Source organism: Propithecus coquereli, unplaced genomic scaffold, assembly GCF_000956105.1.
Source record: "Propithecus coquereli isolate 6110/MARCELLA unplaced genomic scaffold, Pcoq_1.0 Scaffold120, whole genome shotgun sequence".
Taxonomy (NCBI): Eukaryota; Metazoa; Chordata; class Mammalia; order Primates; family Indriidae; genus Propithecus; species Propithecus coquereli.
This window is the reverse complement of record NW_012136081.1, coordinates 1,697,141-1,710,758: the sequence shown is the minus strand read 5'-3', so window position 1 is coordinate 1,710,758 and position 13,618 is coordinate 1,697,141. Positions and strand designations below refer to the sequence as shown.

General features: G+C 52.3%; 1 protein-coding gene across 1 annotated transcript; it reads right to left on the bottom strand.

The window, feature by feature from the left end:
- Positions 1–6,740: 6,740 nt before the first annotated feature.
- On the bottom strand, positions 6,741–12,258 carry BATF2 (basic leucine zipper transcription factor, ATF-like 2). Its single transcript, XM_012664650.1, has 3 exons — positions 12,147–12,258; positions 10,663–10,767; positions 6,741–8,538 (listed from the first exon to the last, which is right to left on the bottom strand). Exons 1-3 carry the CDS (start codon positions 12,183–12,185, stop codon positions 7,855–7,857), a joined length of 828 nt encoding a protein of 275 aa, XP_012520104.1. The 5' UTR covers positions 12,186–12,258; the 3' UTR covers positions 6,741–7,854.
- Between the last annotated feature and the right edge of the window lie 1,360 nt (positions 12,259–13,618).

Sequence of the window (13,618 nt, the reverse complement as noted above, 5' to 3'; positions counted from 1 at the left end):
CTAGGATTATAGGCGTGAGCCACCGCGCCCGGCCACATTGTTTTATTAAAATAGTAGTGGGAGCTGATTCCTGCCGGTGGTGGCTGTCATAGGACATAAGCAGAGAACCCCAGGAAGGAGGGGAAACTCCCAAGAAGGAGGTGACCCACTGACCCAGGAACCCCTTCCCCACCTGGAGAGACCTTAGAAGAGTACTCCTGGGAGAAGTTTTGTGTTTGGACCTAACTCAAAAGACTGGGCCTGTGGAGGCTCAGGTGTGCTCAAGAATCTTCCATGGAGCCCGTTCTAGACACTGGGCACAGGCCACCCCCAGGGAGTCAGAGTCAGGAGTCTGGACATGACTGAGAGATCTTTTGTCATAGGCTATTTTTACCTTGATTGGAGTCTCTTCCCTGTCCCCTAACACAAGCCCAGGAAAGGCAGAAAAGCTTGCAAGAGCCTGGGCATGCTGTTGGATATAGTAGATCCAGGACTGGCCTCTCTAGGGAGATTTCAGCGTTCACTGGCTTAGAAAAACAAGGGGCTGTAGACCTTTTAAGACAGAATGAATTTCTGCATGAACACACACACACATACACAGAGACACTCAGTCCCCAAGGAATAGTCTCCTTTCTGCAGGATGGGAATGCCCCCAGAGGCACTGAACCACTAATAGAAAAGGAAAGATCTTACATTCTTTCCTGCCTCAAGTCCCCTGTGTCAGACCTGAGATCTCTTCCTTTTCCTCCAGCCTTCCCTGAGCACAGGCTCTGATCTGTCCATGGTTCTGATTGTTAATGGATTTCACTTGGGAGCAAGGGATGGGTTGTTCCATTCATTCGGAATAGCTAACGTTTAGTGAGCACTTACTATGTGCCGGGGACTGTGATCTACTCCTTATATGCAGCTCCTTTTTACTGAAGTGTATCAGACATAACAGAAAAGAGCACACATCATAAATGTATAGCTCAATGAATTTTCATACAATGCACACATTCATGCAAACGCCACAAAGATCAAGAAACAGAACATTATGGGCCAGGTGCGGTGGCTCACGCCTGTAATCCTAGCACTCTGGGAGGCTGAGGCGGGAGGATCGTTTGAGCTCAGGAGTTCCAGACCAGCCTGAGCAAGAGCGAGACCCTGTCTCTACTAAAAATAGAAAGAAATTAGTTGGACAACTAAAAATATATAGAAAAAACTAGCCGGGCATGGTGGCGCATGCCTGTAGTCCCAGCTACTCGGGAGGCTGAGGCAGAAGGATGGCTTGAGCCCAGGAGTTGGAGGTTGCTGTGACGATGCCACGACACTCTAGCCTGGGCAACAGAGCAAGAACTCTGTCTCTAAAAAAAAAAACAAAAACAGAACATTATGAATATCAGCACCCTAGAAAGGCCCTCTTGTACCCTTCCAAGGACTGTCCCCCAACTATAACCACCATCTTGACTTTTTAACCCTATAGATTATTTTTTTCTATTTTGAACTCTATATAAATGGATCATACAAGTTGTCTCCTCTTTTGTGTCTAGCTTCTATAGGTCATCGTGATGCTTGTGAAGTTTATTCATACTGTTCCAGATAGTTATAATTCGTTCATTCTCATTGCTGCGTAGCATTAACTTGTATATAATATTCTACAATTTATTCATTCTAAAGTTGATGGGCATTTGGGTCATTTCCAGTTTTCCACCCTTTTGAATATTGCTGATGTAAACATTCTTGTTCATGTCTTTTGGTGAACGTATGCTTTTGTATTGCATTTATCTTCCTTATATGAATATGTATACAGACATACATATACGTGGGGTGGATTGTAGGTGGGTACCTTTTTAATCCCCATATTTCAGATGAGAGAACTGAGTCTCAAAGAAGTTGGACCAGGAGATAGTAAGCTGGGTCTTGAACTCTATCCTGTCTGGCACTGGAGCCTAAGCTCTCTAACCACTATGCTCTGCTGCCTCCCAAAACATGGGCTGTTTTAAAGTTTTCATTGTGTGCCAAACTGGTGCTGTGACTGAGGGAGATGAGAAGATAGGAAGGCACAGCACGTAAGAAGGAGAATGATAGATGCTGGTGAGAGGCGCAGGGAAGGTATGGTGAGGATCCCAAGGAAAGGGAGGTCTTATCTTGGAAGATTACGGAGGCTCCCTGGAGGAAGGAGTATCTGAAGAGGAGGGGTGGGGGCAGATTCTAGGCATGCAGGAGTGGTGAGGGAAGGAGTGTCAGGCTGAGAGCTCTGGGTGCACAAGGAGAGGAGGCCCTCGTGGAGGCAAGAGGGCTGCATGGGCCCTCAAGGTCATCTCTCCTATCCCTCGTTGTCCGCTGATGGCTTCCAAATCTATGTATCCAGTCCTGACCTTTCTCCAATCTCCAAACTCTTATTAACTAGTCGGATGTCAAATAGGCATCTCGAATTTAACACGGCCAAAATAGGGCTTCTGCCCCACCTCCCTAACACACACAAACCCAAAACCGCTCCTCTTCCAGTCTCTTCTGCTTTGGCACTACCAACCACCAACCGCTCAGGCCTCAAATCTCAGCATCCTTCCTCCCTCCCTTTCCCCACGTCCGATCCATGAGCACATCCATCAGCTGCATCTATAAAGCACCTCTTCTGACCACCTCCCACCTCCTTTCTCACCCGTGAACAATTTGATCTTTTTTAAAGTCAAGCTCTCTGATTCATGGGAAAAAACCCTTACAGTGGTCCCTATGATCTGGCCCTTGGATATCTCTTTGGCCTCACCTGCTGCTACCTTCCCCCAGCTCATTCCTGCCAGCCACACCAGCTTTCTGGCTTAAATACTTCAGGCTCACTCCTGCCCCGGGGCCTTTGCAGTGGCTCTTCCCTTTACCTAGAACACATTTCCACATGGCTCCTTAATCTCTGCTCAAATGTCCTCTTCCTATCTTAAATTGCAGCTTCTGCACTCTGACCCTCTCGATTCCTCTTTCCTTTTTGTCTTACCCTTCCTCCCTCCACTTCCCACTAAAATGTAAGCATTTTTGTTTATTCCCTTCTTTATCCCAAGTACCTAAGATAGCATTTGAGAATAGGTGCTCAATGAATATTTTTTAAATGAATTTAAAAAATCAGTGTACTCCCCCGTTTAAAATTTTCATACTCATGTAGGAAGAATCTCACATCCTTCACATGCTTACACAATTTTTCTGGCCTCTCAGACTTCATCTTTCTTTTTCTCCTAAATGACTGTGCTCCAGTCACACTGGCCTTGTTTCTAGTTTAGCTTTATCCTACCCCAGGGCCTTTGCACATGACATTGCCACTGCCTGGGATCTTCTTATCCTAGATCTTTGCATGGCTGACTCCCTTTTGACTCCCTGAATGACACCTCCTAGAGACCCTTTCCCTGACTTCTCTAAAAAAGTAATACCCTCACCAAACTCTCAACTTTCCCTGCTTTATTTTCTCTATAGCACATGCCACTCTCTGAATTATTTATTTGTGTTTATTGTCTCTGGCTCCCCTGATTTGACTATTAGTACCTTAAGAGCAGGGATGTTCACAGCCTTGTTCACTGCTGTATCTCTAGCACCTATGATAGTGTTTGGCATATACTGGGTGCTCAGTAAATATTAATTGACAACATGAACGAATGAATGAATGAATGAATGACTAAATGAAAGAAATACAACCGAGGGAGATAGAGGATTCCTCAAGGTCACTTTGCTGCTGGTGGTGCCCTCACGGGCCTGGCCTCTGCCTCTGTTTCCTTTACCCCCTTGCCATCGCGCTTCTGCCTGTTCACCATCGTTCCCCCGACCCCAGCTATCGCAGCTGAAAGCACGCTGGGAAGCCCCTCCGTGGATGGTTGGAGCCCTCTGGTCCCACGCAGTGAGAGCACGGAGGAAATCTCCAGCTCTCTTGTCCAAAACCCACCAGCTCTCTGCTCACTGCTGGGGGCATTGCCACTATTGCGAAGGGACACAAACTGTTTCTTTCTGAAAAATGGCCTCTCCAAAGCAAGCCGACTGCTAGTGCTGGTGGTGAAAGGGAACAGAAGGGTCCACGCAAGTGCTGGCTCTTACCTGGCATAGTAGCAGCCCCCAGGGTGGCCCCCCACGAGCCTGCCGCCTGGTTTTCATGCCCTCGTGTAATCCTCTCCCCTGGGTGTGGGCTAATCTGGGGACTTGCCTCTAATGAAGAGAATATGGCAAACGTGACAGGACGTCATTTCTGAAATCAGGTTATAAATGGTCAAGACTTCCACACTGCTCACCTTTTCTTGCTTTCTCTGAGGGAAGCCAGCTGCTATGTCGAACGGGCAAGGAACCAGCCTCTCCAGCCAACAGCCTCCCAGAACCAGAGCTCCTCAGTCAGCAGCAGGCTCGGAAGTGGCTCTTCTGGGGCCTGCAGACAGCCACGTGAGTGGGCTTGGAAGCAGTTCGTCCCCACGTTGAGCCTTGAGATGACTATAGCCCCATCCTGGATTACGGCCCTGAATGAGACTGAGCCAGAGACACCCTAAGTCACCCCCGGTGCTTGACCCACAGAAACTGTGGGACCGTAAATGTTTGTTGCTTAAGTCACTAAGTTTTGGAGTAATTTGTTTTGTTTTATCTTTTTAGAGACAGAGTCTCGCTCTGTTGCCCAGGCTGGAGTGCAATGGTGCAATCACAGCTCACTGTAGCTTCGAACTCCTGGGCTCGAGTGATCCTCCTGCTTCAGCCTCCCGAGTAGCTGGGATGACAGACATGCACCACCATACCCAACTAGTTTTTAAAATTTTTCGTAGAGATGGGATCTCGCTATGTTGTCCAGGCTGGTCTCAAACTCCTGACCTCAAGCAATCTTCCTGCCTTGGCCTCCCAAAGTGCTGGGATTACAGGTGTGAGCCAACGTGCCCGGCCACAGAGTAATTTGTTATGCAGCAACAGATAACTAATACACCCAGTTATAGATTTGCAGGATATATTCAGCTGTGTGGAAAGCTTGTGCTATCGTGGTTGCTGTGTTTACAAATTTGGGGACTCACAGATATTAGCACTTATCCCTCCTCAAGAATCTACAACATTTCCTCCCACTCCTTTTATTCTGTTTATGTTTTTAAACAAACTTAATGTCAAACTGTAGTGACAGTTACACACTCTATTTTTCTGTTTCGTATGTCATAAGCATCTTCTTACCTCATTAAATCGTCGTCACAGAATTCTTTATTCTTAGCAGCTCTTCAGGCGTCTGTCACGTGAGCGTACCAACATTAATTTAAGCAATTGCTCCCCTCTCTTGTTTGTTTCGAGCTTAAGGTAGAGTCGTAGCCTCCTGGGTCACGTCTATCAGCGTGTGCCACTCTCCGTTCAGGGCCTGCAGTGAGAGGCCAGGGAAGGCCGAGGGGGAGATTGCCTGCAGTTAAGGGGCTCCTCATTGTTGAACCAAGTCTACACGGTTTCCTGGCTGTGTGACCTTGGGCTCGCTACTTAACTGCTCTGGGCCTCAGTCTTCCCCTTCTGAACAGTGGGGATGATAAGCATGCTTACTTCACAGAGTTACTAGAGGCGTCATTGACTTAATCCAAGTAAAACACAGTGCAGCACCTGACTTACTTAGGGTGTATAGACACAGCCAGGCTACGGTACCCTCATCCCCCACACTGGGTCCTGGTCCCAGTGCCTAATGTCAACTCCTGTCCCAGACTCCAGCCCACCCCCAATCAGCTGCATTTTGGCTTCCTTGCCACCAGCTCACTCACCCTGAAGCTGCTGGTGACCCTGGCTCTGCTGCCATCCACAATCCTTCGGCCTGTCTTTGCTATGTGACCCTGGCATGATGATTAATTTTGTGTGTCATCTTGCCTGGGCCACGGTGCTCGGGTATGTGGTCAAACATTATTCCAGATATTTTTGTGAGTATGTTTTTGGATGAGCTCAACATTAAAACTGGGGGGCTTTGAGTAAAGCAGATTGCCCTCCATGATGTGGGTGGGCCTCATCCAATCAGTTGAAGGCCTGACTAGAATAGAAAGACTGACCTTCCCCAAGCAAGAGTAAGTTCTGCAGCAGATGGCCTTTGAACTTGAACTTGAACATCAGCTCCTTCCTGGGTCTCTGGCCTGCCAGTCCACCCTGAAGATTTTAGGTTTGCCAGCCTCCATAATCATGTGAACCAATTTATTAAATCTCTCTCTCTCTCTCTCTCTACACGCACACACACACACACATGCACGCACACATATCCTATTGGCTCTGTTTCTGTGGAGAACCCTGACTAACACACTTGGACAAGTGCATCCCATCTCTGGGCCTTAGTTTCCTCATCTGTAGTATGCAAGGGAGATTAGGTGGTTCATGAGGGATTGCCCACCTTTAAGATTCTAGACTATTCCCTCTTCTTTCGAAGACCCTTTGGTTTCAACAGTATAGGTACAATTAGAGCTTTAAACAACGAGGCAGGCCAGGTGTGATGGTTCATGCCTGTAATCCCAGTCCTTTGGGAGGATGAGGTGGGAAGATTACTTGAGGCCAGGAGTTCAACACCAGCCTGGGCAACATAGTGTGAACCTGTTTCTAAAAGAAAAAATTTAAAGACTATCTGGGCATGGTGGCATGCACCTGTAGTTCCAGCCACTCAGGAGGCTGAGGCAGGAGAATCTCTTAAGCCCAGGAGTTCACGGTTACAGTGAGCTATGATTGCACCACTGCACTCTAGCCTGGGCAACAGAGCAAGACCCTGCTATATCAAAACAAAAACAAAAACAAACAACTAGGCAAAGCAAAAAGGACTGGAAAACACTTTAATTTATTTGCCATCACATATGTGCTGAGACTTGTGTTCCGCACGCAGGAGTGTGTGAAATACTAACAGTGTCTTGCTTACATGTGTGTGAAAATCTGAGTGAAGAGCTGGGGTTTGTCACCTCAAGCCCACTTAGAGTGCTTGTCCTGGAGTCTCAGCGAGAGCCCCTCTTGCAGCAGACACTGCCGCTGAGCTCCCATCTGGTCCTAGGCTCTGCTCTTCGGCTGCTGTCAGCCCTGGCCAAAGAGCAACGAGGGAGCTGCATAGGAGGGGTCCAAGTAGTGGGAGCCTGGGGACCACACGGGGTCAGGGGTGTTACCAGAGACCTGCTGCCGGGTGCAAATCCAGCTCTTCCCTCATTCTTCCCTCTTGCCTTTTGCGTGTGAGATGAATGGCTCTCCCACCACAGCCTTGGGGGCCCTGGGGAGGTAGGAGGAATTTGGGAAGAGCCAGGAGAGCGGAACCTGCAGAATCTCCCAGAAGCCTTGGTATGGCTGTGGGTACCCAGCCTGCAGAAACCCCAGAGGGGCCTGTTCCAGGACTCTCCCTTACTGCTACCCACAGCTTCAATTTCTTGGCACTGAAAACACTACTTGGGGGGAAACGAGTCCACTTTAGGGCTTCTGCTTGGCCTCTACCCGCCCAGGCTTGATCTCTGGACCGGCCCCAGCGAGGGCGGAGTTTCTGGGGCTGTAGGGGTCCAGCCCGGGGAATCACGAGACAGAGGGGAGAGGCCCTCTGTGCTCCCAGCGTGTGCACCTCCTCGCACTAGCCTCAGTTTCCAGGACTTCAGCCCCTAGGGGACCTGGGCCAGGATCCCACCCGGAGAGGGACGAGCAGACGGTGGTGTTTCAGGTCCCAAGAAACGCTGTGTGACCTTGGACTTCTCTGGGCCTCTGCTTCCTTGTCTGAAAAAGTGGAGTGATACTCTCCATTTCGAGGTTGAAATAAGACAGTGGCAGTGACAGGGCCTGCCACAGCAGCAGGCACTCAGGAAGCTTCCTTTTCCAACGTGCAGTCAGCTTCTCAGGGCAGCCTCCAGGAGCAGTGGAGGAGATGCCCGTGTGCTGAGGCTGCCTCCTGAGCCCAAGGGAGGGGCCAGCCCAGCTCCAGGGACCAGGTTAGAAGTGGACTTGAGCAGAGGAAAGCAGAGGGAAGGCCAGGAGAGGGTGGGGGCTGGGATCCACACCCAACCCTTGCCAATCTGCTGCAGAGAAAGCAAGCTCATGCTCCCTGCTCTGCTGACATGGAAGCCTCAGAGCAGAGGAAGGGTTATGGGGAGAGGACCCCAGCATGCCCCCGGTGGAGCGCACCAGCCCGAGGGGCTGTAGAGGATCAGGTTGGGCTGTGGGGCTGGGCAAGAGGGCACTGAGCTTAGAGGATGGCTCCAGCAGGCTGCAGCCAGTGGGTGAGGCAGACAGGACAGGGCTTGGGGACAGTTGAGCAGGAGATGCAGTAACCACAGCAGTGCCAAGGGACAGCGAGAGCAGAGGGGATGGGAGGAGACAAGGGGAATCGTGAGGCTGTGGACCTGGAGAGAGTTGCTGAGCTGGGGGAGAACAGACTGGGGTCTGGAATAGACCCGGCTGCTCCTGGCAGCCCTGTTTTCCATGGGGGATGGGGACTAGGGGCTTTTCGGCCTGGTTCCAGCAGTCAGGGGACCCTGGAGCCAAGCAGGAAGCACAGTCCATGCAGCACAGGCGCTCATGCATGTGCAGGGTCCGGCTCCACCATGCCAGCTCTGTCTGCAGGGCCTGGATCTCCTTCCGCAGGGCGTGGTTGTGTTTTTCCAGGGACTCGTGCTGCTGCAGCAGAAGCAGATGGGCAGGGAGGGGGCTGTCAGCCAGCATCAGGGACCTGGCATAGGCTCTGTCCCCCTCCAGGGTCCCTAACTTCAGGGATTCACCATCATCTGAATGTCCAAGCTGGGGCCCCTTGGCCACTCTGTGGCCAGCCCTTCACAGCCATGCACCAAGTGTCCCCGTTGCACCTCCTGACTGGGCAGACTGCCTGCTCTCCAGCCCAGCGCTGGTCCCCTGAGCCAGCACCATTCCTCGCCTGGGGTCTCCACCAGCCTCCTAACTGGTGTGCCCCCAAACCACCCCATTCTCTTGCCCAGAGGAGCCATTCAGCAAGTGTGTCATTAATTGTAAGTTACAGCCCTTTAGAGGCTCCCATGACTCGCAGGATCCGAAGTCCCTGTCATGGGATTTGAGGCCTGCAGGGTGGCCTCAGCTCAGACCTCCAGCTTTCTCTCTCCTGCCTTCTTCCTGTCCCTCACATGAACTCTGCTCCCTCACCACGTTTCCTGTCTCCTCTGCCTGGACGCTCTTCCGCCCCCGTCCCCGTGCTAATCCTGACCTGGTCTTCACGTGGTGACTTTGATGTCATCTGTCTTGGACACTTGAGTCTGCTTAATGCCACTGCCAGACCTGCCAGTGCCCAGGACTTGGCCACTGGAGCACTGTGGGAGGATTCAGGGGACCGTTTTACAGGTTGACGCCACGGGTGTGTTCGATTCGGCACCCCCGAATCAGCTGAATGCCGGGTTCTGGGAACCCACTGGGACAGGAATCAATATGCAGCTCTAAATAACCGTTCATGATGGCAAAATGGGAAAATGCAGGAACAATTTGACTTCTATGTCTCATAAGGCTGAACAACTGGAAGGACTTCATCCCGAATCCTTTCCGGATCATTTGGCTGGCTGGCTGGCTTCCCCACGAGAACATAAGCCCTGCGGTGGGGCTGGAGCGCGCTCACAGCTGTGTCTCCGATGCCTCGGCCGTGCCTGCCACGCACGCAATACTCCGTAACAGGCGTCTCGGGGAGGAGTGAATAGAGGAAAGCACGGGGTCTCACAGGCACCGTCCTAGCACCAGTCCTCACTCTCTCCGACTGCAGGGTGCCTGCTGCTCCCTGTACCTGCGCCAGCACTGTTTCGTTCACCCTTGGTGCGTTTTCTTACCTTCATCCTCTGGGAAAACTCCTATTCACCCTTCAAAACCAGCTCAGACTTCATCTCCTCTTTATACTGCCTGATGCCACTACCCATGTGCTATGGACTGAATCGTGTCCCCACCCCCAAATTCATACGTTGAAGCCCTAACACCCCATGGGACCGTATTCAGAGATAAGGTGTTCAGGAGGCAATTTAGATTAAATGAGGTCAGAAGGGTGGGGTTCTGATCCGGCAGGACTGGTGGCCTTAAGAAGAAGAGGAAGGGAGAAAGATGGCGCTCTCCTCCCGCGTGCACTGAGGAAAGGCCTTGAGCACACAGGGAGGAGGTGCCGCCTAGGGAGAGAGCCCTGCCCAGGAACCAAACTGGCTGGCACCTTGATCTTGGACTTTCCCGCCTCCAGAGCTGTGAGAGAGCAATGTCTTCTTTAAGCCACCCAGTCTGTGGTACTTTGCAGATGGGAGTAGAGCTCAGCAAAGGAGGCAAGTGGCAGCCCGGCCTGCACACCTCGCCTTTCTCAACCCTGAGCCAGAGTTCTCCCAGAGTGGTCCTGGCCGCCGCCTGAGTGCTGTCCCCAGGGCGATTAATGACAATGCAGGTTCCTGGGCCCCGCTTGGCCTCATGAGGCGGGACCTGGCGATGGAGGAAGAGTCTGCATTTTAGCAAGGGCCTCAGCTGGCCACCGTGCGGGGCTCTCCCCATTTGCCTCTGCTCCCTGCCTCCCTTCCCCTAGACCCCTAAGGGAAGGGCCGGGCTGAGGATGAACCTTTGTGTCCCCACAGCCCGCTGTGTACCCAGGACATGGTTGCACTCAACACTCAGAAATTCCCCATCCTCAGCACTGGACCCTTTCCTCCTCCCAAAACCAGGCGACAGCAGTTTAGGGGAGAACTGCTCACAGGCAGGATGGAGACGAGGTGGCTGGGCCAGGGGAGTGGAGTCAGGGACAGGAAAGGAAGGCGTCCCCACCTGGTGCAGGGCGTCTGCCTTGTCCGTGTGCTTCTGTCGGCTGCGCTGGGCGGCCGCCCGGTTCTTCTGTTTCTTCTTCAGCTGCCTCTGATGCTCCTCAGGGTCCTGCAGGGGACCAGGAAGAGGGCTCAGGGGTCCCAGCCAGCTCTTTGTACAGCCAAGCCCTCCCTTGAGTCCTGTCTCCGAGGGTCCCCGTTCTCCCTGAGGCCCCTCTTGCTCCCTCAGCGCCCACATCTGCCCATTGCAGGCGCTGCACACCTCGTTGCAATGCCAGCCACCCGTGTCCTGCTCACAGCTCACGCGGGGTGAGGGCGAGCAGGAAAGCTGGGGAGCCTGGGGTTCAAACCCAGACAGGACTGACCTCACACCCCACATTTGCGAAGCCCTGACACTCTGGGCAAGTCACTCACTTCTCTGGGCCCAGGCACCCCATCCCTGCAGTGGTGGCCCCAGGGTGCCTCGCTTATGCGCTGCTGTAGGAGTAGAGAAAACCCACCAAGCAGGCGACTGCTGTTCCCACTGCTGTTCTTCCCACAGTTAAGGTGTTGATTTTCCCAGCGTAAGCCCGTGAAGCCAGGGCCAGGGTCCGACTCAGTTCCATGTGCCCCTGCCGAGCTCAGGCCCAGAGCTGATATTCACTTACTCAACAAACATTTATTAAGCACCTACTATATGCAGACACTAAGCTAGGGGGACACAGCAATGAACAAAACAGGCAAAAATCCCTGCCCTCGAATTGCTCACATTCTAGTGGGGCAGTACGCAAGAATGAATGAATGAGGAGTCCATTCTGACAGAGGAGTGGACTTAAAGGTTGACAGGAGTGACCATCCCCTACTCTGCAGTCAATGAAACTTAGACAAAATATTTAATCCAAATGCCCAGAGCACAGACAGTCAGGGCAAGAGGGACTGCTGGGGACCTCACAGCCCAAACCCCTCCCAGGTCACTCTGGGGGTGTGTTTTGTGTAAGGACCTCAGGTGAGACTCTGGCTAGCCTGGCGGAGGACTGTGTGCCACAGCTCCACCCTGGCCACGTGCTCCTAGGGGTCCGTGGCCACAGCAGGCTCATTTTAGACACTGGGAGACCAAGAGTCAAAGGCTGGGGAAGGACCCACGGCGAGCAAAGGGGGCGGGGGGCTGGGGGGGTGCAGGTCCTGTGAGAGGGGCAGGGCCTCTGAGGGAAACCACAGCCCCGGGAATCTGGAGAGGGAAGAGAAGGCTCCCGTGAGGGGCGAACAGGCAGACAGAGGCCAAGTTCTAACCTGGAGACTGATCTGCAACATGACAGCTGGGGAGGCTTCATTCTAATGCCCTGACTTCAGGGTAAGAAAGTGAGACTTGGGTGTGTGGAGCCCTTCGTCACACAGCCCTTGGGGACAGAGCTGGGACTAGGAGCTCCCAACTGCACCCCTCACTGCCTGGGTACTGGGCCCCCGGGCATGTCCCCCTTCTCATCCCCACCCCTGGTCCCCTGTACTCACTGTCCCGGTCAGTAGCGCATTGCCCCCGCAGAGGTGCATGGCTGAGGCAGGGGGAGCAGAGGCTCAGCCACCTCTGCAGCGTCCCAGTCCCTCGGCAGCCCGTGACCTTCCACTGCCCTCTGGGGGCCTAAGGAAGTGGCAGCTCTTTAAATCCCCAGTGACCACTCCGCCCCCAGAGAGCCAAGTTTCAGTTTCTCCTAAAGCCACTTGCTGCCCAGAATCCCTGGCTCCGGGTTGCTCACGTGGCTGGAATTTCCTAACATGAACTGGCCTTCCGGTTGGGCCCCTTCTCTGGAAGGAGGACGGTCGAGGATAGGGAGGAGGGAAGACTGAAGGCCAGGTGTGGGGAGGGTGCTCTGGGGAAGGCTGGGCAGAGGGCCGGGGACAGAGCTGAGAGGAGAAGCCAGTGCAGACCAAGGGTGCATGTGGGGTATGGGGGAGCCCCTGGGCTCTGGAACTGGGGGAGCCCAGGTTCACAGCCCACATTGCAGCTGTGCAGCTTTGAGAAGGTGACTCACCCTCTCTGAGCCTTAGTTTCCTCATCTGTAAAAGGTATGAGGGAGATAGTACAAATACCCACTCCCAGGCTTGGTGTAGGAAGTGAGCTAGATAATATGACCACCATCCAGCCCTTTGAGACCAACGCTGAGGCACATCTGTAAAAACAAGCAATGTCCCTTACATAGAGCAGATGGATAAATTACTGTTTTCATGCAACAAACCACACGGCAGTGGAGAGAGTGACGTGTCGTGGTTCGGAGTCCAGCTTGCAAGCTATGTGACCTGGGTTCATAATTTCACCTTTCTGCGCCTGTTTCCACATCTATAGAGTGGGGATAAAAATAATTTTCTTGTGAATATTAAATGAGTTAAGGCAGGTAAGTCACGAAACCATGCCTGCTGCAGACAGAATAAGACCTCAACAAACATTCACAATTGTGATACGACATAAGATTCAAAACTGCACTTATTGTACGAAAATAGCACGCTGCAACAAGATCTGAACAATATGCTATAATTTCTATGAGGTTTAATAACATGGATACATAAATATGTAATAAAAGATAAACATACGCCTGGGAATGAGAAACAACACTCAGAGGATGGTGAAGGGAAGCAAGGGGTAGACCGAGAGGACACACAGGGACTCCGTCCACTTGTCTGTAGTGTTTTAATTGCCTACACTGTACAAACAGTTTTTGTGATATTATCTACACTTTGGGGTATACCTCAAATGTTTCATAAAAAAAACTTTTAAAGACCTAGCAAGCCCTGCGGCCCCAGGCAAACCTGAACGGGTGTCGGATCTCTGAGGAGACCGTGCCTGGATGGGACATCTGTTAGGGGATGGAGGAGCCGGCGACTCCTGTCCAAGTACAGCACGCAGAATTAGGGTCCTGTGGTCTGTGCTTCTTGGGGTTGTGCCTGAGTCCTGAGGGCTCGGGGCCGATGATGTGGGGTCACAAGGATGG

Bases quoted from the DNA above. Each gene is read 5' to 3' on its own strand.
- BATF2 (XM_012664650.1), bottom strand. From the start codon at position 12,185: ATGCACCTCTGCGGGGGCAATGCGCTACTGACCGGGACA. The intron at 10,768-12,146 runs GTGAGTACAGGG...GGTCCCCTGCAG, and splicing joins ATGCGCTACTGACCGGGACA to GACCCTGAGGAGCATCAGAG. The intron at 8,539-10,662 runs GTGGGGACGCCT...CTTCTGCTGCAG, and splicing joins AGGCAGACGCCCTGCACCAG to CAGCACGAGTCCCTGGAAAA.